Source organism: Lachnellula hyalina (assembly GCF_007821495.1).
Source record: "Lachnellula hyalina strain CBS 185.66 chromosome Unknown contig00016, whole genome shotgun sequence".
Lineage (NCBI taxonomy): Eukaryota > Fungi > Ascomycota > Leotiomycetes > Helotiales > Lachnaceae > Lachnellula > Lachnellula hyalina.
Window position 1 is genome coordinate 181,129 of NW_022157130.1, and position 21,689 is coordinate 202,817.

The 21,689-nt window shown below is 47.9% G+C and overlaps 11 protein-coding genes across 11 annotated transcripts; 6 read left to right on the plus strand and 5 right to left on the minus strand.

Moving 5' to 3' along the window:
- Window positions 1-487: 487 nt before the first annotated feature.
- LHYA1_G001017 (uncharacterized protein) lies at window positions 488-1,145 on the plus strand (the record flags this gene model as incomplete). Its single annotated transcript, XM_031146004.1, has 3 exons — window positions 488-626; window positions 675-690; window positions 740-1,145. The coding sequence occupies 3 exons, from the start codon at window positions 488-490 to the stop codon at window positions 1,143-1,145; spliced, it is 561 nt and encodes a 186-aa protein (XP_031008426.1).
- An 837-nt stretch (window positions 1,146-1,982) lies between these two features.
- Window positions 1,983-2,726, minus strand: LHYA1_G001018 (uncharacterized protein; the record flags this gene model as incomplete). The annotated part of the gene is made up of 3 exons (XM_031146005.1): window positions 1,983-2,168; window positions 2,220-2,587; window positions 2,678-2,726. The coding sequence occupies 3 exons, from the start codon at window positions 2,724-2,726 to the stop codon at window positions 1,983-1,985; spliced, it is 603 nt and encodes a 200-aa protein (XP_031008374.1).
- Window positions 2,727-3,652: 926 nt separating this feature from the next.
- CG050 (Uncharacterized protein) lies at window positions 3,653-5,290 on the minus strand (the record flags this gene model as incomplete). The annotated part of the gene is made up of 2 exons (XM_031146006.1): window positions 3,653-5,074; window positions 5,228-5,290. 2 exons carry the CDS (start codon window positions 5,288-5,290, stop codon window positions 3,653-3,655), a joined length of 1,485 nt encoding a protein of 494 aa, XP_031008375.1.
- A 96-nt stretch (window positions 5,291-5,386) lies between these two features.
- On the plus strand, window positions 5,387-6,461 carry Psma6 (Proteasome subunit alpha type-6; the record flags this gene model as incomplete). The annotated part of the gene is made up of 3 exons (XM_031146007.1): window positions 5,387-5,740; window positions 5,797-6,009; window positions 6,075-6,461. 3 exons carry the CDS (start codon window positions 5,387-5,389, stop codon window positions 6,459-6,461), a joined length of 954 nt encoding a protein of 317 aa, XP_031008406.1.
- Window positions 6,462-7,600: 1,139 nt separating this feature from the next.
- Window positions 7,601-8,324, plus strand: LHYA1_G001021 (uncharacterized protein; the record flags this gene model as incomplete). Its single annotated transcript, XM_031146008.1, has 4 exons — window positions 7,601-7,613; window positions 7,684-7,921; window positions 7,976-8,141; window positions 8,196-8,324. 4 exons carry the CDS (start codon window positions 7,601-7,603, stop codon window positions 8,322-8,324), a joined length of 546 nt encoding a protein of 181 aa, XP_031008405.1.
- A 282-nt stretch (window positions 8,325-8,606) lies between these two features.
- On the minus strand, window positions 8,607-9,305 carry LHYA1_G001022 (Transmembrane protein 234-like protein; the record flags this gene model as incomplete). The annotated part of the gene is made up of 3 exons (XM_031146009.1): window positions 8,607-8,674; window positions 8,728-8,820; window positions 8,981-9,305. Coding segments are annotated over 3 exons (486 nt in total), but the record flags the coding sequence as incomplete, so codon positions are not given.
- Window positions 9,306-9,986: 681 nt separating this feature from the next.
- YCR023C_0 (uncharacterized protein) lies at window positions 9,987-12,145 on the plus strand (the record flags this gene model as incomplete). The annotated part of the gene is made up of 4 exons (XM_031146010.1): window positions 9,987-10,316; window positions 10,366-10,682; window positions 10,728-10,947; window positions 11,162-12,145. The coding sequence occupies 4 exons, from the start codon at window positions 9,987-9,989 to the stop codon at window positions 12,143-12,145; spliced, it is 1,851 nt and encodes a 616-aa protein (XP_031008407.1).
- Window positions 12,146-13,080: 935 nt separating this feature from the next.
- Window positions 13,081-14,127, plus strand: TRPT1 (tRNA 2'-phosphotransferase; the record flags this gene model as incomplete). The annotated part of the gene is made up of 2 exons (XM_031146011.1): window positions 13,081-13,374; window positions 13,432-14,127. 2 exons carry the CDS (start codon window positions 13,081-13,083, stop codon window positions 14,125-14,127), a joined length of 990 nt encoding a protein of 329 aa, XP_031008410.1.
- Window positions 14,128-14,393: 266 nt separating this feature from the next.
- Window positions 14,394-17,892, minus strand: SWI2 (Switch; the record flags this gene model as incomplete). Its single annotated transcript, XM_031146012.1, has 6 exons — window positions 14,394-15,586; window positions 15,630-15,861; window positions 15,921-16,121; window positions 16,170-16,476; window positions 16,523-17,726; window positions 17,775-17,892. The coding sequence occupies 6 exons, from the start codon at window positions 17,890-17,892 to the stop codon at window positions 14,394-14,396; spliced, it is 3,255 nt and encodes a 1,084-aa protein (XP_031008409.1).
- A 648-nt stretch (window positions 17,893-18,540) lies between these two features.
- On the minus strand, window positions 18,541-19,970 carry LHYA1_G001026 (Uncharacterized protein; the record flags this gene model as incomplete). The annotated part of the gene is made up of 2 exons (XM_031146013.1): window positions 18,541-19,665; window positions 19,716-19,970. The coding sequence occupies 2 exons, from the start codon at window positions 19,968-19,970 to the stop codon at window positions 18,541-18,543; spliced, it is 1,380 nt and encodes a 459-aa protein (XP_031008412.1).
- Window positions 19,971-20,354: 384 nt separating this feature from the next.
- LHYA1_G001027 (uncharacterized protein) lies at window positions 20,355-21,082 on the plus strand (the record flags this gene model as incomplete). The annotated part of the gene is made up of 4 exons (XM_031146014.1): window positions 20,355-20,429; window positions 20,504-20,540; window positions 20,653-20,686; window positions 20,743-21,082. The coding sequence occupies 4 exons, from the start codon at window positions 20,355-20,357 to the stop codon at window positions 21,080-21,082; spliced, it is 486 nt and encodes a 161-aa protein (XP_031008411.1).
- Between the last annotated feature and the right edge of the window lie 607 nt (window positions 21,083-21,689).

A 21,689-nucleotide genomic window follows, 5' to 3' on the forward strand; every position in this document is an offset into this window, starting at 1 on the left:
GCGGTGCGGCTCCACAAATACCAATGCACGAAGCGAGAATTCGCAATCCCCGTCGGCTTCTCAGCCTCATTGGGATACGGGGACGTGGACAATGACGAAGTCGGACAAGTGACATAGAAATGCATCCATTTACAGCTGAACTTCAAAGGATTGAAAATAGATAAGCTTTTTTTTAAATGAGGTAACTCGTTCGTCACTTGAATGTGGCGTAGCATCCCTGAAGTATTGAGCTACCCAGCCCTGAGATTCGTCAGAACGACGACTTGCATATCCTCGGAAATCCAGGAAACGCATAGGCAATCCACCCAAAAGGACGAGGCCGACAATATGTTCAATAATAACCCAATCTAAACAAAACGTCCTCCAAAGTTGTATATAGCTATCGGAGGCTGCTGTAGCATCCCCAAGCACCCTAAGATTCTCATAACCCATTCCTTAGTTTACTTCTTTGAGATTCCAACAGACCTCACTCACCTTTTCTTGCAATATGTTGTTCACATCCTTCACTGCTCTGCTGGCTCTCGCCGGTCTATCCAGTGCCGCCACGACCAAGCGTGCTACCGTCTCAACCACCCTCTTTGCTTACGGCGCAGGCACCAATGGTGCACCAGTCTTCTATTCCGATGGTAAGTCTCCCAATTATTTAGACCACACAGCAGCTTACAGTCAAACAGGCCTTGCATACATTGGGTAAGCATTCTCAAGGAAAGAAACAACGAAAATATTTAACAAAACACAGGCAAACGGGTTTCGCCAGCCCCAATGGAACCCAAACAAACATCACTTTCGCTATCGACAGGACATCTACCACCACCCCGTGGCCCATCACCGCAAACTCTACAAGCGTAACCTTCAACTCAACCCTCGATCTTTACATCGTTCCAACCAACGGCACCTTCACCCAGGTCGGCTTTGCCGCTAACAGCAGCGTCCCAACTGGCGGTGTTACTACTGGCTTCGGTTGGTATGGGAAGTCGGTCGCATATGCTGCCAGTGATTCCGATTACCAGCTTCGGTTCTGGGCCACCAATACCACCACCACCGGTATTTATGCGCTCTACTGGAACGACAACACTGCAACCTCTGATACGCCTGAGGGAGCTTTCCCAGTTGCCATCAAGAGCACCCCACCACCCACTGTTTAAACTTGCATGAATTTCATTTCTTTCTGGTGGGGTTGCTTGGAAGTGTTGGGGTGTTGGGATTGGTGGATTTGCTTTGGGAGGTTAGTGGGTTGGAAATAGATAGTTCAGGGCTTCTAAAATTTGATTCTTTCTTAGAGCTGGCAATATTAAATGAACTTTCACTATTTTCTTCCCACTTCGTATAATAGCGTGAAATAAAAATTCTTCAACCTCTTATACCGCAGCTAACTGCCGCTCTGGCCCCTGGGGTCGCAATGTGGCGCATACGTAAGCAGCACTCAATGGTACGACACGAGTCACGATGAGCAGGGTAGATTTCGACTTTGAACGTCTCCTCGTGATGATTTTGAATTTTGCACAATTTCAAGGATACTTTAGCTGAAGACTAGAGAAGAAAGACAAAGCGTAAAACGAGTGATGTGTATATTAGATCCGCTTGGGTGGCACTAACGACCCTGGGACTTTAGTGTTATCCTTGACAGTCGTGCCAAATAATTACACTCACTTGAGTGCTGACATGAATAATAGGTCCAAGTGAAGTGTCAACCTTATTTCCCCCTCTTCAATGAAAATAAACAGGCAAGACGACCCGTTTACGAAATGCCCACTGGGGGATTGAGATAATGTGAAGCGTCATTCCCAGTAAGACGAGAGGGTCGAACACAACATCGATCGGATTCGATCCAAATATTAACCCTCCTTTAGAACATGTAACTCTAGCTGCTAACCAGCGAATGCTGCTGTGAGAATCGGCCAATATGTAAAGACAACCCAAACGCCTACAATGCAGATGCGTGCTATTCCTTCTCTTCGGGGATAATGTACCGGCCGACACCTTCAATTATCCACATGTCGTTCACTGGGTATAAGTTCGTAACCACCCTCTGGCGAGAAAGCATAAGCCGACAGGGATAGGAAGGCCGCAGATATCACCGCTATGCACCAGGAGACTGTGCAAAGAATCCAAGCCTTGTCCAGTTTCCAGCCCACGAAAAATCGGTCATCATTGTCGTAAAGGTATGCCTGGACATGATCAGCTTTGAACACTCCGCAATCCCAATTATGATGACTTACCACGATAGCCATTGCAGCGCACTGTACGATTCCCACAAGCATCAGCATAAAAGCCAAGACCTTCCAACCAATTTCCCTCTTCTGCTTTCCGCCCACAATCACCACGCAATAAGCCACAATGGTAACTAGCTCAAACACAGCGGCAAAACTCATCAAGAAGCCCACGCTCCTCCACATAGAACAAAAGTACCGATCATCGCCATCGCAGTCTTGTTTTTGTGGGAAATGTACGCATCTGCTCTCAAGTGGCGTGGTGGTACAGCTTCGATGGAGACCTATTATCCTCGTATTGTGAGCGCCCAATTGGGTTGTCACGTCCCATGTAACCCAGTCCGGTATGAAAATGGCAGCAAAGGTCATGGCCGTTGCTGTTATAGATTGTTAGAAGCTGGTCTTGCAAGTGTATACGTAATTGACGTAAATACGAAAAGGACACTATTGCGTGTTCTCGGGCTTACCTGCCACGAACGCGACGAGCGTGGTGCTGTACACTAGAACTCTTGTCATCCTGGCGACTGACTGACTGCCTCCTCGCGACGTCGCGAAGTTGTGCTCGATGGTAGAGTTATGAGATTTTACTCTCGAGGGGTGGAGATGGGTTTAAAACGGCGGCTGCCTTCGGTGGCTGGTGAGAGAGGGGGGCCTGGCACTAAGACTTATCCCAGATGCAGACACAGCTTGCATCCACAGAAATGCCTCAAAGTGCGGTGAACAATACGAGTATCACCCTCTTGAAAGATTCAGTGCGCGAGTTTGATAAGGAGGAGGCCTTGGCTTGCACACTTTTGGTGTTGGGGTGGGGAAGTTGCAAGTTACATGCAGGAGACGCAAATACCGCCTGCACAGCATGCGAATGTCATGGAGAAAGTAGAAGGTCTGTGCCGGCAGACCAATGGTAGCGTTTGCCCACCACCCCGTTATGACGCGAGTCTAGATCTATAAAGCTAATCGCCCATCATGAGACCAACTTTATGCTGCACGTCTAGAAGATAAGATTTGTATATCTCACATATCCGATGTATCTTGCATCTATGTGGTTGGGCCATTTATTGGTATTCGGGAAAGTGTGTGTGACCCAGGATGTGATCGACGGGCAAGACGAGTCAAGTCTGCCTTGTTCCAAGACTATCATTGCTGTTAGATACTCGAGCCTCAATAATACATAAGTAGTCTAGGGTTTTGATAGGACGCTGTGGGGCATAGATCGATTTGGTCACTGAGTCAGGAGATAATGTGCAATAAGTTTTTTTTCTCTCGATTATCGCGCTGCGTTGAAAAGGGGGTAAAGCCGCCATATTCTTCACGCACCACATATATCGCGATTGCCCATCACCCCATTGTGTTCCCCATAACGCCACAATGTATCTTGCCCGCCTTGAGGGCATTCGGCCGCTATGATTCGCTCCATTGACGTCGCTCACTCTGGGTAAACATCACTTATGATCGCCTTCGCTTTCCTCGGAACCATCCTCGCTATCACTCTCCTCAGAATCCGATGAGCTGCTGGATGAACTGGAAGATGAATCCTCAGCGTTGCCGTTTTGTATGGTGGACTCGTCTGAACTGCTCTCATCAGAATCGCTAGAGTCCTCCTCGGAAGTAGATTCATCATCAGCCACCATAGTCCTCTGCTTCCGCTTCCTGACGACCTTCTGAGAAGACCCATCATTCGTTCTCAACCGCTTCTGACTTTCATCATCGCCTATCACAATTTCTTTGTCGCTAGTTCCAGTTATCTCTCCCTCCCCAGAACCAAGTATTACGAGAATCCTTTCGACCCTTTTCCTCTTTGCAATTCTCATCGGCATTGCAATATCTGATAGCCCCAGCAAGACACCTTCCTCGTAGCCAACATCGGGTCCGACTTCCGCAGCGACCATTGTCGCAACGTATTCGTTCATAGCGACGTCGTAGTCTCGCTTTCGCTGTTCTGCGTTCTCCATGTTTGTGGGAAATGGTTCTTCCTGGTCCTTGACTTTGATTGCAAGAGCTGTATCCCGCAGCCGAGTCCGTACCCCGCCTTGTAAACCCTTGACGTATTCGTAGACGTAATGTGCGTAACTGGATGGGATAACGTCGACATTGAAAAGGTGCTTTAGAAGGTGTGATTGGTGATTCTTATTGAATTTCCAGGTCTCCTTCGACTCGCTGTATTGCTTGAGGTATGCTAAGAAAGGTTTCTCAGGTAATGCGGGATTTGAAGGACCTTTTGCGGTTCTCAGTTTCCTTGCTTTCGTGAGTTTTGATTGCTCAGTAGATTTGAGGCTCTCTTCGGCTTGTTTTGTTGGGGCACTAGGAGCTGTGAGGTGATCTGTCTGTTTCTTCTTCTTTACTTTTTTCGAATCAGTGGCTTTTGGTGGTTCTTGGGATTCCGTCTTCCCTTGCGTCGTTTTGACTCTCTTCACTCTCCTCTCTTTCTCGTTTAAGGTTGTGTCAAACGACTCTTCGACTGTTGTATATTGTGGAGTCTGGAAAACTGGTGCCGACAAGTCGTCTTGGTTTTTGTGCTCTGCCACCCAAGCACTGAACAACGCCTTGATGCTATCGCCGTCTTCGTGCTTGGTCTCCGGCGTGAATGTGACGGACTTCTTTCGTGTTGGCTCTGGGGTAACTTGGTCTACGATAGGTATCTTGCGAGAATCTGGCAAAAGTTTTGGCTTTTTGAGAGAGCTAGCTTCTTCAACTTCATCCAACCGTTTCCTCTTGGTATCGGCAGCAGGAGGTTCAGGGTTATCTTGAGCAGACTTAAGTTTCAACCCCAATCTTTTCCAGGCGGGCATTCGCACCGTGGCGCTAGAATCTGTGGCAGAGGGCATGTCGGGTGAATGTTTGCCAACTGGCAATGCGCCAATGCACTATAACATGTATGATAACTAAGAGGCTTTTGGCAGGGAAATTCCTTAGAAATAAAGTTAAAAACTGGCAATCAACAAGCGAATTTACAGATAAGGTTCTAATGGCCTCGAATTCAAGGCTTCATTTTTAGAGCTCGCGCTAAAACAGGCAACCCAACGTTCGCGTCTCTCGAATAGCTTCAGGAAGCTTCCCAGACTCCAAACCTGCTTCCCCATTACAACTTCCACGAACCTTTACGAAATACCTCCAAACCCCGTACCCGTACCGCCCACCACTCCCAACAGCTCCTCGTAGCTCTTCCATTTCTCAAGATGTCGGGTATGTTGATCTGCAGGCACCGTTTCAACATCTCCCAAGGACAACAACAGCTAATCAAGGTCCGTGAACAGGTAGTGCAGGATATGACAGACAGATTACGATATTCTCGGATCAGGGAAGATTATATCAAGTTGGTACGCATGTATCGCCCTCCCAAGGCCCCAAATCTCGTCACCTTCAGCTGGGGCACGGTCTCGAAGCAAGGTTCAGAGCTGTCTGAGAACATATTGTTAATGGACCATGTGAGCACAGAGTATGCATTCAAGGCCATCACAGCTGCGAATATCATGTCAGTTGGTGTAAGAGGAAAGGACTGCGCTGTTGTGTTGTCGCAGAAGAAAGTACCTGTAGGGCAGCTCTTGTGGTTGATTTGAGGGCTTATGCTAATGTTGCTCCACAACAGGACAAGCTCATCGACCCTTCATCTGTATCCCACATCTTCCAATTGTCTCCATCCGTTGGCTGCGTCATGACTGGTGCGATCGCCGATGCGAGAGCCTTCGTACAGAGAGCTATTGGTGAAGCCGCCGAATTTCGATACAAGTTTGGATACGAGATGCCTTGCGATGCTCTAGCAAAGAGAATTGCCAATATCAGCCAGGTCTACACTCAGCGAGTAAGCTCACCTAATCGGACCGCTCGGCACTTTATTTATTTTCCATAAACTTACTATTTGCGTAGGCTTACATGCGTCCATATGGCGTTGCAACCACATTGATTTCACTGGATTCCGAGTTTGGACCCCAATTATACAAGTGTGACCCAGCAGGCTACTACACCGGATACAAGGGTACTGCGTCAGGTCCCAAGCAACAGGAGGCGTTCAATCATCTTGAGAAGAAGCTCAAGAACAAGGATTGTGCAGACGGCAGTTGGGAGGAAGTTGTTGAGCTAGGAATCACCACGTTAAGCACGGTCCTCAGCGTGGATTTCAAGAAGGGCGAATTAGAGATTGGTATCGTGGGTGGGCCAAGGACGGATGGGAAGGAAGGAACCGACCCGGGATTTAGAGCTCTGACAGAGGAGGAGATCGACGAAAGACTACAGGGGATTGCGGAGAAGGACTAGAGTTCCTATGGTCATGATATCCAGAAGAGCGATTTAGCATTCGGCGCCACCTACAGCGATACGGGTCACGAAAAGTCTCCAATTGCCGAATCAAATGTATGAACAGAGAAAGCTGGTGTGGCAACACATCATCTGAAACTTGTGACATTAGTCTCAGTAATGTCCCATGGCCCAAATACAGAGAAGACGTGCATCATTGGTGATGATTATGGAGACAGATATACGAGTACAGCTCTACTGTGGCTTGACCCGACCTGAACAAAACATGCCTATGTATGAAACCTAAGGTGCCACTAACGATGCAGGAAGTCCCAGCCTTACGTATATGACGGCAGCCAATATCGAGACGGGAAAGGAGATATTGGCGGATTATTGGGAACACCAAGTGGCCGGTTTGGATGACTGTCCCGCCATATCCTTCTAGCCATGTGTTTTGCTAGGATAAAATCTGATATGGCGCAGTCCATGCCTTTGCCCATCTGAGTAAGTGAGATTTCAGCTTGGTGGGCGAATGTGGGTATGGTTTGCAGATCGAGCCGCCCATGGGCTCTTAATTGGATCGGAAACCCGATATGCCCCACACTGGCCCTGAACTCCAGTGAGGCACAGGGCGTTAATTGGTGGGTGCGCAGTAAACCATGTCGTGTGGCGTTCTAGACGACCGCTGAAACGAACACCCAGCACCCAAAGGTGAATACAACACCATGCTGGCAATCCCTGTAATATCGAAGCGGCTCTCATTGCTTTTAGCCCCCTTCGTCACCCACTCTCAAAATAAGTATATACTTTCCCACAGCTAGGTAGGGGTCGGGATTGTAGCTTTGAGCTAGCAGTTGGAGCATCAAAATAGCTTCAATCGCGTGGGGCAGCCATGGCTGTCTTGTTATTGGCAGTTCCTAATGGACCGACAGACAATCCTTTCACTGCTGAGAAGTATCGTGTAGCCAGCCACATAGAGTGTCCATTACGGAACAGAAGCTCCAGATAGCTTCATATATTGCCACGATGGTTCCTGGAAATGTTCTGAGACATCCTCAACGGCTTTACTGTTTCTTCTCTCATTCGTTTGTTATTTAGTACCTGGATCTCTATTCCCAGTTTCTTTAGTCTTCCAGTTTAGATACAATCATTGGTTTGAAATGGCGGACGGATGTAAGTGTTGCAATTGCCCCCCAAGCCAGGCGGCCATGCCAACTTATTCCAAAGCTAATCTGTGGGAAAGTAAACGATCAACGAACTGCTCGGGTAGCAGACCTTCTATCGGACTTCCGTACCCTCCAATACTATATCGCTGAAGCTCCAGTGGATCCCCAACACCAGGATGACTACTACACAGAAGGATGGGCAGCTTTGCGACAATGCTCGATTGACGGACAGCATATCTTGAACTGTGCTGCAGAGACTCGAGTTCCCCGAGTTCGAGGAGGACCAGAGGAGCAGGCAAAAGCTGAACTTCAGCAGTAAGTGTCACTAATTGAGCTAAATAAAAATACATTCGTTAACATTGGTTGTAGGGTTATGCTCGATGCATTTTCGCGTCGACATGATGCGCAGAAGATTTACCTTCGGCAACTTGCCGCGCAACGCTGGGTCGGATGGCGAGATCAGGTTCTTGCGGGGGGGAGGCCACATACAGGAAACATTGAGCAATTGGACGCCTGTGATGCACAATTGCGAGTCGTAGGTTAACCTCAGATTTATGAGCGCACCTTGAAACTAAAAGTTGCCCTTTAGGAACTTGCAGGCATTACAGATGACACTATCCATTCTGATCTGCGATCTTCTGATTATCAAATGGGGCGCTGGACGCTCGAAGACCCTTCACTAAGACATGTTCAACGGTGGCTACGCGCCCGCCGTTGAATCGATACCCATTTTTGCGCCAGGGGGAATGAATGACACGATAATGAAGAGCGGTAATGAGCATTTGCAAGGAACAATAGGACTAGCATAGGATGGGAGCATTGGGATGGCGCTTTTAGGATTCTCTTCTACCGGTCCCGGAGACTGAGACAATATTTCATAACCCTTTAGACATTGCCAGGCGCATTGTTGCAACACCGTCTCCCTAGCGGAGTCTTGTCTTGGTAGACACGGAACTGATACCCATAGATTATTGGAATCTATATCAATAAATCATTTCCATCACTTGCTCTTACTCTGAACACATAATCCGATGCCAACCAGTGACAATATCATGCCGATCCAGGTATCTTGAGAGTTAGGGTTAATAAACAATCCCCAAGACCGGAAGACGGAGATATACCTCTACTAATCACCTTCCTGTCAACATACCAATCGCCCAACACAGTAAACAAGAAAGCCAAAGAGTTCGTAATGGGAACCGTAAGACTCAATTCTGTTTCCCAATTAGCTCCATGGCTTCCGTTTCTTCCCTCGATACTACAATATCTCCGCATAGCTCTCCCCCCACCAGAACCAACTCATCATTTCCCCTCCAGAAACCTCCCACATCTCAAATCCCCAAAATTCACAGAAGAAGTAAAAAGAAAACTCACCAGCTTGACCGATCAGCAAGAAAAACCACACGCTTCCCGTCAGATTAATCACCAACGGCACGGCATATCTCGGATTCCTCAATAAATCCACAACGCCGAAGAACGCGCCATACACTCTACTCTTAAACCAGCTGCTCTTAACGGCCGGGGTGTCTAGGATAGGGTGAGCGGGGGGTTTGTGGGTTCGCGCTGCTTTGCGGATGAAGGGTGTGGTGAAGCCCCAGGCTATTCCAATGAGGAGGAAGCCGAGGATGTAGTTGAAGACTGGAGGGGATGGGGTGGGCTCGTCGTCGGCCATTGTGGAGGGCTTGAAAGGGTCTTTATGGCTAGGTTTGTTGCGGTTGAATCATAGGGGAGTGAGTGATCAAACTGTTGTCACGTTGGTTGGTTTATAACACTAGTGGATCACGTGTAAAGGGTCATGTGAGTATATCCGTATTTATCTTTGTGTTTTCGGACTTTCTTTCAAGGGACTTGGGTTAGTCATTTACTGGTCATGGACTTCCTCCTCTCTGCTTCTGCATTTGTTGATAATTCCCAATGCTGGTAATCAATCCCCTTTGCTCCCTCTCGGTCAAGCCAAGGCTCCAGCTCGCTTGCAAAAGCTTGTTCCACCTCCCTACCTCAAGTCTAAAATCACGACAATCTACCTATTCCTTTCACCTTATCCAACACCCCTTTTCTCAACAACATGTCCCGAATAACAAACAATATGGCTTCAGCTATAGGACTGGGGCTGAGATGGTGGCTGTGGCTGTGCAGAAAGACCGATAGCGTTACTCCGTACTGTAAGCGGGTGCCGACTTCCGTAGCGTTTCCCCATGCATGAACTCTTTTGTTCCAAGTGGCGGTGTCAGTGATACACAAAAGACCTTTCCACTAGTCGCTGTCAAGTTGAAGTTATTTTGATCTTTTGACACTTGGGAATCTTGTTGTCTCTAGAGGGTTTCTCGGTGTCTTCTTTCTAGATATCATTGGGTTGTGCTGCAGCTCTAGTACATACGCTATGCCAGCCTCTTCGAGGCCTCAAGTCAATGGATATTCTCAAGTCAAAGATAACGATAGAGATAGTGAAGAGGAGGGGGAAAGTTTCCAATCCACCGATCAGAGCAAGGGCCATACAGTCAAGTCTCAAGATCAGTCGCCGTATGATCCCGAAAGACGTGGTTCATTTCTGAGCGAGGATGGAGATCCTCTGGAGCTGGAAATCCCAGTCGGGACCAGAACGAAAGAGAAAGAGAAACCTGTGACGTGGAAGAGCTTACCTCGAAAGAGTCAGTTGGCAATCTTGACTCTTGCAAGACTCTCTGAACCATTGGTGCAATCTTCGTTAAGAGTAAGTGGTCCCGAAATATCAGGAGATCACTCTCTTATATACATGGCAGTCCTACATATTCTACCAACTAAAGTCATTTGACCAAAGCCTTCTAGATGGAACCATTGCCTCTCAAGCTGGTATAATGCAATCAACATTTGCTGCTTCTCAGTTATGCACAGCTATGTTATGGGGTCGGCTATCAGACCAGAGAGGACGAAAGGGAGTCATTCTATTCGGTCTTCTAGGAGCAATGCTCTCTTGTATTGGCTTCGGCTTCTCGAAGTCGTTTGCCCAAGCATTGGTGTTCCGAGCTCTAGGCGGAGCACTCAATGGGAACGTTGGAGTCATGAGAACGATGATTAGTGAAATTATCAGGGAGAAGAAGTGAGTTTGACTGTTGATTCAGAGCAGAGAGCTAACAATATCTAGGTTTCAGTCGAGGGCATTTCTGCTATTGCCGATGTGCGCAAATATTGGAGTCATTATTGGCCCGATGATTGGTGGTATAACCAGTGATCCGGCGGCCTCATATCCAAGCCTATTTGGTGGGATTGCATGGCTTGAAAAATATCCATACTCACCACCCCAATGCATCAGTGCGTGCATTCTCTGTACTGCGGCAGTCGCGGTATTCTTTGGTCTCGAAGAAGTAAGTTTACCTCCAACTATTAGGCACTCCCATAAGCAGGTGTTGTTGAGGATTTTGAATTGTCAATATACAATGGCTTTGGATTTTTTGATGTCTCAGATACCGCGTCGAGGAAAATGGTCTTGCTAGGCTGAATTTAAAGTTGAAACAACTTATTCATTCGAGAGCGTGCTACGAACGGCTTTACCTGTTGACAGACGGCTGACTTGTACAGACACATGAGACTTTTAGCCAGAACGATGATATTGGCATCAAATGCAGTCGAAAATTAACTTCAATCTTCCGAAAGCTGAGAGGGAAGAAGCAATATAATTCGGATGGGTATCAGGCAGTTGCCGATACTGATCCTAATTCACCAGTCGTGGAATTGATCCCTGCATCTACGCCTAACAAGTCAAAAAAACGAGTCGCAGCGCATTATCCCAACAAGCTGCCATTCCGCCGTATATTCACATATAACGTCATCTGCGTTCTGATATCCCACGGACTTCTTGCGGCTTCTATGGGAACTTTCCAGAGCATCTTTTATACGTTCCTATCCACACCCGTCTACATCCCGTCGGATTTCCCGGATTACACTCCCCACCCGCCTCTTACATTTACCGGAGGTGTTGGGCTCCATCCTCGTCCCATAGGATTTGCAATGGCCACGCTTGGGACTATTGGAATAGCACTCCAACTGTTTCTCTACCCACCGGTTAACACCCGACTTGGAACAATCCGATCGTGGCGAATCTTCCTATATTGTTTCCCGATTTGCTACACCCTCGTTCCGTTTCTCTCCCTCGTTCCGTCTAGCACGTCCCCGCCGGGGCCGAAGACCGGACTTGCAGTCTGGGCTGCACTTACGTCACTCATATTCATCTTCGTTGTAGCCCGGACATTCGCTGCACCTGCTACCACGATCCTACTCAACAACTGTAGTCCTCACCCTACAGTCCTGGGTACAATCCACGGTATTGGGCAGAGTGTGAGTGCAGCGGCACGAACAGTAGGTCCAGCAATGGGTGGTTGGCTCTATGGAGTGGGACTGGAAAAGGGAGTCGTGGGAGCTATTTTCTGGGCGTTGGCGGGAGTTGCGGGTATAGCATGTTTCGCCTCCAATTTTGTGAAGGATGGGGATGGTCATGAGATTCGACTCGAGGGTGACGATGAAGCCGAGGAAGAAGCGGAGGAGGCTAATAGAGGCCTTGGGTGAGTATCTTAGATGAGAAAAGACTTACATACATCCATAGAATTGCGTGGAAATTTAAAGATAACCTCGTCTTTGAGCTGCCTCTTTCATCCAAGAGCCTGAAGCCATCCAGACACCAGATCACCAAACAGGCCCGTCACTGATCGGAGAGGCTTTCTAAATATCCACAATTCGAGTTTATTTTGGTAATTACCCCTCTTTGCGCCTCGACCAACACTTGAATAATTCGTACATTTAAGATGATCTGCATATCCAAAAAGAACAACGCAGCTACCTCTAACCAAGTCCGCATACAAGCTAGCATCGTCAATCGCCCCTAGCAACTCGGACCCAACGAAAAGCGCCATATGTGCATAAAAGGGGCATGCACGTGACCTGCTTCCTCTTAGCGCCCAGTACACCGCTCCTTCCCAGCCACCAGAGCTCTCGCCGTTCAGTCAAGCTCAGGGAATTGACGCTGCAAAGCCCCGCAGAATCTGGAACGGGCGCATGAGAATCTAGCACGCGTCCATCTGCGGGTCGAGCCGCTGGAATATATGCTGTGTTGTACAATACAGGGACTCCACACCGCTATGTACCTGCTACTGCGGTCCCTCTCAAACACCCCACTTGAGATGAGGAACAGAGTGACAGATGCCTATGAAAGACATGCAGATACGCCTGATTTTATGCAGTGGTTAATTGCAAGGTCGTAGTCCGTACTTGGTGCAAGTCCAGAGTCTGTTTGTCTGTTGATTACCCCTCCAAGGAGCAGCAGACGTGTCTCACCGTATGTCTCCACCTGCGGGGTCTATGTTATATATCCACTGTTCCTACCCACTTCTGTGCTCTCATCTGTCCCTTCATACTTCCTTTTTCTCGATATCTGTCTTATCTCAAGTATACATACCCAATTTCCAAACCAGTTCTTCTACAAACAAACCACATTTTTATTCAAAATGGCAGCAGCAGTTATGCAACCTCTCCAAGGCCTTTCTCTCGATGGTGGCATTATGCCCCCTTCCCCCGTATCTGGAAACAACTCCCGCCATGGCCGAAGCAAGCACGGTGGAAGTGTTGTAAAGGGCAAAGGCAGGGGTCGGGGATACAGCGTGGTTGAAGAGCGAGAGGTGCAGATTTCCAAGGCCCTGACCTGGGTTTTGAAGAGAACTGTGAAAGAAGGCGAGGAGCAAGAGGAAGGAGATGAGAAGCTCGTGGCTGACGCTGAAGGCTGGGTCGAGTGTGAAGAAGTTGTGAGTTTTCAAGGAAACACCCATATCGTCCACCAACTGATGATATCCTTCCTTTAGCTTCAAAAAGCAAACCTCACCTCCCTCGAAGTCACATTTCCCGAACTCCAAGACCTGATTGCCTCCCCCGCCTCCAAATCCCGCTTTGCCTTGAAGCTAAATTCCGACTCGGATGCTGAAAATGCAGATGAGTCGGACTACCTCATCCGCCTGTCTCCATCCCACGCAACACCCCCTACACCCACCACCACAGGCAAACTCACACCTCTCACAAACACTACCGAGGACCTCCCGGAAATGGTTGTCTACGAGACCTCGTACGCCAACTACCCTTTGATCCTCGCATCTGGTGGCATTAAGCGAGCAGGTGGACAAGCCTACCTGCACTTCGCTTCTATCAAGGTGGACGAAGACGGCACTGAAATTAAGGCCTCATCTGACGCCGATGTATCCATCTACCTCAACCTCCGCTCCGTCATGGCAGCCAACGACAAGATCACCTGGTCTCGAAACGAGAAGGGTGATGTCGTTACAGAAGGCGATGCCCAGGGTTCGATCGAGAAGAACCTGTGGAAGAAGGCTGTTGGCCGAAGAGCCGATATCGGCGTCTTGTTTGAAAACGGGGAGGTGAGGAAGGAGGTCCCTATTGGGTTGAGGGGTAAGGGTGTTAAGGGGAAGCGGGGTGGTGGAAAGGGTAAAGGCCGTGGGTTGAAGGAGATGAAGGCTCGAAGTGAGGATGAGTCGAACAGCGACTAGATAGTTATGTACACTTCTTGTATATGGGAGGACATTCCGGGATACCCTTTTAGTCGAGTAAGAAGAATAGCATAATTGCATAGGAAGCAAAAATAGATTGCTTGTTATACACCGCAGCCAACTCAACTTCTGCAATTTGGCGACCACATTCAGTATCATTTTGGCACTCGAATCGGGAGAATTTCAGTGACTCATCCGAGGAGTGGATCAAGAAATACGAGGGGCCATAAAATATCAATCCGATCGCCTCTCCTGGGGTATCATTGCTATAGCTCGTCAACATCATCATCGTCCGTTTCTTCATCGTCCCTAATCAGACCCCCGGCTCCAGTTCTCTCGGATCGCGACAACTTATCCGTCCCCCGACCTATGTGAGGTTCTTCGAGAATATCAGCCAGCAAATCCTCATCTGCTTGGTTTTCTGCTCCTATGTCATCTGCAGGAACATTATCGACCATATCATTAACCATATCATCATCCGTTTCATCATCAAGTCCAGCCCTGTTCTGAGTTCTCGCCTCAGAAGGATACACCATCTCAGGCTGATTACCAGCTTCTAAATCGGCCATCCTCTCCTTCCTCTTCAAATAGAACCTCTCCAGACAGTCCGTCCTCTGCTTTTGCGTCCACCCCTCAACAATAAGCGCAAATTCCGTTGCACTAGCAAAGCCAAACGTCTTCGCCATGGTACAGAATTGTCTCATCATCACATCGTTCGGTGGGTGGTACTGGTACTGGATCCTACCCGGATCTGATGAAAAAGACTGTGATTCGGCAAAAAGCCTCTCTTCGCCATAATCGACATCATTACCTGTTTCTTGAGCGCGGCGACTAAGCTCTGCTTCGACTTTCGATGATCCTACGACTTCGGAGTTCTCGTGTGTATATTGGACACCTGCGGCAGCTAAGATGCCTTGTATAGTGTTTGTTTTTGGTTTGGATTTTACTTTCTTCTTCTTGAGATCCTCTCCCTTTTCGATCAGGGCAACGAGTTGGCTCATAGCTCCATTGCCGTTGTCATCATCATCGACTTTCAGCGGATTGTCTTCGTCATTTGCAGCATCGTCCATATTCATCTCAAGGATATCCACACCGCGCTTTGCTTCTGCTACATTAGTTTTGTTGACAATGTCGCGGAGAACGATATTGTCCGCGTGGAAGGTAAGTAAATTGTCTAGACCGAATATCTCGCCTTTTTGCTGCTTGGCATGCTGGACGCCTTTGAAATATCGACGTTCCGTGGACGCATTGTATCCAATGTTGGCTTGCTGCTGTTTGTATATTTGACGGGCGTATACGATCTCTTCAACGGTGCCTGCGGACACCAACCTGAAAACCTCAACATCCCGAAGCTGACCTATACGGTATGCGCGATCTTGAGCTTGGAGGTCGTAACTTGGGTTCCAATTAGGATCGAAGATGACTACTTTGTTCGCACTCGTAATGTTCAGACCGACACCTAATGATGTAAGTAGGAGATATGGCATGAACAATTCACTTACCTCCTGCTTTAGTTGAGATCAGGAACACAAATTGTCGTGGATCGGTGTTGAAATCATCAACGGTGGTCTGGCGGTCTTCGTTTGGCATTGAACCGCTGAGGAAGCTGACGTTGTAGCTTGTGTTGTTGAATAAATGCTGCAGCATCTTGAGCAACTTGACACTGTGAGAAAATATGAGAACTTTGTCGCCATTCTCATGCCAGAATTTCAGGAGTTTCTTCAGAATTCTCCACTGTGATTTGAAATTAGAGCTGAACGAGTGGGGTATGGATACGTCTGGATATGTCATACCTTGCCACAGAAATCTGGATTCGAAAGGTTGGATAACGAGTCCCTGTTTGCATAAAGCTCCCTCCAGCGATCCGGAACCATCTGCTGAAGAAAATCCAAGTCACGTTGCTGTTTGTCACTTTGATCTCCTGAATTCGGAATGAGGAGAGCAAGATGATTTGATAGCTTTTGGAGTGTTGTGATTACGGGAAAGACTAAAGACTGTATACGGTTAATTTATCGTATTTTGGTCTGAGGTAGCTTACTTACCTGCCACTTTGTGTTAGAGTCAGGGACATAAACATTACAGCACCACCCAGCTTTCTTTCCCGAACCACATTCACACGGCTCAGTAGAGTTTTTGACACATTGGACGGCATCGCTCCCAAGAAATTGCTCATAGGCGCTCTCTTGTAGTTCAGTGAGCGGGCAAAATACGACTTTATCGGTTTTTTTTGGAAGCTGGTGAGCAATAAGACTTTTCATACGCCGCAGAAAGAACTGGGGGAGAAGATTATTAACGAGCCTCTTCGCAGTTTCTCTTGCATTCTTCAACTGGTGATATGTGGCATCATGACTATATTTCTGAGCATCATAGGATGGAACAGGGTATGATAACTTACGATTGTCCCGTTCTGAGAGGCTCACTAATACTTGATTTCCAAGTCGATAAGGGGCCAAATCGTCCAGGATTTGTCCAGTTTAGTAGAGTCCAAAGCTCCTCATACTTGTTTTGAATAGCAGTACCTGTAAGTCCAATTCTACATAGGGCATTGACCTCATCCATCGCCTGAGTAATCTGCGATGACCGCTCTTTAAGTTGATGACATTCATCCGCAACTACACAGTCCCATTTGATCGTGTTGATCTCATCCTTGTGGTTCTTGTAGGTTGTATAGGTAGTGATGATGATTTCTAGCCGGCCAGACTTCGCACTTTCCAGCACAGCGGTCTTTTCTCGGACATCACCATGAAACTTGTCGACGTGCCACCATCCCCAACGCTCTAACTCGTTCTTCCAATTCTGTATTAGGGACCCCGGACAGACAATTAGGACTCGTGGGTACCAAGGCTTGCTCGGCGCTCTTCTCATTTTGCGCATTCGCTTTGCGTCTCTTTCATCACCGCTCTTTCCAAACGCCGCTGTCAGGAATGCAGCAACTTGCACAGTTTTACCTAATCCCATATCGTCGCCGAGTATGCCGCCCTTTTGATAGACAAACAGCTCGTGGAGAAACGCCACGCCTTCTACCTGATAGCCTCTCAAATACTGTGCGATGGAAGCAGGGATGATACCGAGGGAATGCGGAAGCTCGATATCTTTGTATAGCTGAGATTGCTCTACAGTCTCTGGAAAATCAGGTCGTTCTTGGAGATCTACAAGCCTTTCGTCGTCGGAGAAATAGACGTCTTCGTAGTTGGGAGGAAGCTGGAGACCAGCCGCAGCTAATTGCTCGTGCTTATGATCGAAATCTTTCCGTCGATTAATGATATAAAGTGGGACATTATCGTCCATCATCCCGTCATCCGACTCGTCTCCCCACATTCTCTCCTTCTTCTTGACCGGTTCGCCATTGGCTTTGGCTTTCTTCGTACCCGTCGCAGCATCTTTGGCTTTGGCCTTTATCTTTTTGTTCGTAGCGGCGATTTTCTTCCTCTTCGTCGCCTTCCTGTTCTTGAATTTCTCATACGCGTTATCGCTCTCGTCGTCTGACCACTGGACTTTCTCTCCGACCTTCCTCTTCCCTTTACTCAAATTCGATGGTCTGATATCTGTGATCTCGACATCAGAATCGGAATCAGTTCCGGCAGGCGTCCCGACAATTCCTATTTACTTGTTAGTGTAAAGCGGGGTGAAGGGTAGTGAAGGCGAACTCTTAATGTAATCATCGGTGCTTACCACGGCCTTGCCTCTCCCGTTCCTGCTCTCAAATGCATCTTCATCTTCTGTTTGTTCCTCTTCGTACCCTTCTGCCTGGGCTAGATGCGACATCTGGGCGATGGTTAAGAATCGCGGTGTTGAGTTGTGGCAGAAGTCATTAATGCGACACAAGACGCGACTCTAATAAAGATTACGCGGGGTCACGTTTATTATGGGTCCCGATAACCCTCATCTACCCCACATGTTATTCAATTGATCCCCATGCTGACTGCTTTCTTGAATATGTGATGTGTAACTTTTGAGACCTCACAAGATACGAATTATCGGTGTTGAAAAGGGGGGTACTTTAGTAAATCTATAGCACACTCGATACTCACAATAGCAATGGCTAATTCTTCAGCGAGTATAGAGCCTCCTAAACTTCTGAGATCCTGACCTCCATATATACACCTGCAGATATCCCCGACTTTTGGGTGCCGCGTCTGAAATGCATCATTTCGAACTCCAGTTCGAGACGTATAGTGCATTACACCCGGTAATTTCGGTATTCCCCAGAAGCAAAAGACGCACTCATACTACCACAGAATGCAGCATCTAGAAGCCGCCCTAAGGCTTCAAAATTGACGTGTCTATCTTTCGAGGCACAGCGGCCAGCGGCCGCGGATGACGGGCCACCTCGTGCATTAGAAAGAGAATCAAGCGACTAGATACTGCTTCGCCGATTATATGAATCAAGACTGCTGACTCGCATGTTTACATCTATGCAATCTCTGGATTCTCATCTTTCACAACCTGAACTAGCGCGTCCATCCCTCCAACTTCTGTCGGTCCATCAACTCCATCAGGAGGTAGGGCCCATGATGGAAGTGGGCTGATATAGCTCCAAGATCCACCGGCGTCTTCGTACCGGAGGCTGTGTAACCATAAAGAAAGTTCCTGCTGCCCAGGATCGGTGTAGAGCGGGGTTTGACAAACGTCACAAAGCTCCCCTGACATCTTTTCAGCCTTCTTTTTGTTGTATTCGTCAACCAGCTCATCGTGATACGCCACAGCATCCGCAACCTCTGATTTTCCCATCCGGGAAAGCCGAGTGATGATGTCCTCGTCTGTATCTTGAGAGCCGTCGCCATCGTTTGCACCCAAATTGGATCCCCATACACGTTGGTTGGCGTAAATTGGATCATTTGCGATTGGATGACCTAGATATTGTAGGTGAACTCGCAATTGGTGTGTCCTGCCGGTCACAGGGAGACATCTTACAATCGTATACCCTTCATCCGCGGGCATAGGCGCTGCTTCATGAACAGCCCCATCCGAAGTCGTTGCTTCTGCAACAGGTTTAGCTGCAGGTGGATAGTAAGCTAACTTCTTAAATACTGTCCGAGCTGCCTTTCCATTTGCGCGTACGCGATTCAGACCAAGCTTCGGTGATATCTGTAAGATCGGCATATCGCAGACAACTTCTTTGTCAGGAAATTCTCCTCGAACTCGAGCAATGTACTCTTTGCGGACAGTCCGCTTCTGAATCTGCATGCTTAGTTTCTCAGCAGCTTTTGGGTTCTTGCCGATGAACATAACGCCACTAGTCAACCGATCGAGTCTATTGCACGGCAAGGGGTTCCAACTGTGTCCTCTCTCAGCCCGCATAATCTCAACCACCGAATTGAAGTTGTAGCGGCCGGCGGGATGCACTGGAACTCCAGAAGGCTTATTTATAACTATCATATCGTCGTCTTCGTGTAGTACAGATATGGGAAGTGCGGTGACCGGGGGTTCGTGTCGATGCAGTGTGTGGGATATAACGTCTCCATTCTTGACAATTTGGTTCGGCGTAGGTACAGGCTTACCATTGACAACTACCGCTCCGCGTTCTATTGCATCTTTCTAAGATTGTTAGCACAATAAGCTCCGTTTCCTGAGGTAGCAGTACCTACATAGTACTCCAGTGGCCGATCCCGAAACTCACTCGAGAAAATGTCCAACAATTCTCTTCCCCTCCACCTCTCTTTGCAGTACGTATTATACGTGTAATGATATGGCGCAACACGTCGCAAACCGTTCTCGAGAAAGTATGGCCGGGGCCAGGGGTCACAAGGAGTAATAACCACAGAAGGGGCTTCTTCAAAAGGCTTCACATCTTCAAGAGGAGGCATGCCGATGGTAGCGGCAGGCACCTCAACGAGCGCCATTGTGGAAACCCGAGCTGCAGCTCGCCGGGCGAGGAAGGCGATAACAGTAGGTGAGGGAGCCAGCGGGATGTATTTTTGCAAGAATCTTGCACTTGGAAGAGGGAGTTTGAAATACAATAAAGATTTGGAAAATACCTGCTCACAGGCGGTCAAACACGGCAGAATAACTGCTAGCCACTAGTGCCCGTTTTGGAAATCACCATCTGCCTCGGGAACTTTCTTACAACCTCCAAGTTTATATCTGCAAGGCCGCAATATCACGCGCGAAGGATGATCATAATTCACCAGAAGCAACCTTGAAAGTTAGCTTTCTTCCAAACCTTTGGAAGAGTCTCGCCATTTTTCAGATTGATCAACCTTACGAGCACGTGCACCCCCAACACGATGTCTTACAGAGAAATGAAGGACCGAAAGAGGAAAGACTATCCTTACATCCTTGAGTATAGGACAAGATGGCACGTTCGATCTATGCTCTGATATGTCTTGTGGCCGCCGCTAATACCTTTGTCAGGTCTGATAATGATATGTGTAAGATATTCTTCTATTCCTGGAATATGCATGTCTTGGGTGGTGAGATATCTCCAGAGGTTGTGCTCCGAAAGGCTCCATAAAAGTCAACAATATGCCGCAGCTCCCAAGACACTGCTGTTTATGAGGATCAAGCTAAAATGACTTGTTACAGATGATCATATGAACAACAGCGTCTACAACTTCCTGTAAGTCTTTTTCCTGTGGAAGAATTGGCTGTATTGACTCGTACTGACTTCCTCAGATACGACTCCGTTGTCAACACATATCTCATTCAGGAGTGCGCACGACACCCTCCTACGTCCCCTCAATACGGGCTTGTGGTACACTCTCACAGCGATTTCTTCGGCAGTATAGCCTTTCCAGCTGTTGCGGACCTTGGGCTTCGAGTCAACAAGCTAGGAAAGAGCAGTGTTACATATGAGGTTGCCCTCTTTGAGCAAGGTGTTGAGGACGTCAAGTCAGTAGGAGAACTGATTCATGTCTTCGTCGACAGGGAGAGTGGTCGGCCTGCGGCGAATGGTATGAGCAACAGCCTCAAGGAAGGTCTTCAGAAGCTTTTAGTCACCAAATCCAAGCTTTGATCTGCGATCCAAACACAATTACAGTTGTCGCGTGCCATTACAACACAGTCTTAGTTATGAAACGTTTTTTGTTTATCTTCTGATTATCAAGTGGACCAAGATCTCCCCGAGAAATTATGGTTCTTCACCTGATAATTATTAGTCTTTCGATTTCTATTTGTCAATTATTTTTTCGGCAAATGTATCGGCATCGTAGAATGATAGCCCAATTGTGAATCTCTCGTCCAGGGCAGCTTTCCCCCCTCAGATTACCAGTAGCTTGAGTGATAAAAAACACCAATTTTTTCCCCTACTTAGTACTATGCGAATTATGACTTTTCTCTCTCCTTGATGATCTGATATCTCCCCTCCCAACTCTACTGTGTTTTTGATCGATTCGGATCTGGCAAAACCCGTTGCTGATCATTGTGAGCGGTCAAGCAACGGGCAGTTGGACGCTACGCTACCCCGGGGGTTCCCCGCCGCGGAGTAAATTACCCCTGAAACGAAATGTAATAGCCCAATTGGCTGGCTAAATTATGGGGAAAGCTCGGGTCTAAATAAATCCCCGCGCCCGCCCGCCTTTCCGCCCCCACTCCCTCTTTCGATGTCGTAGCTTTTATACGGA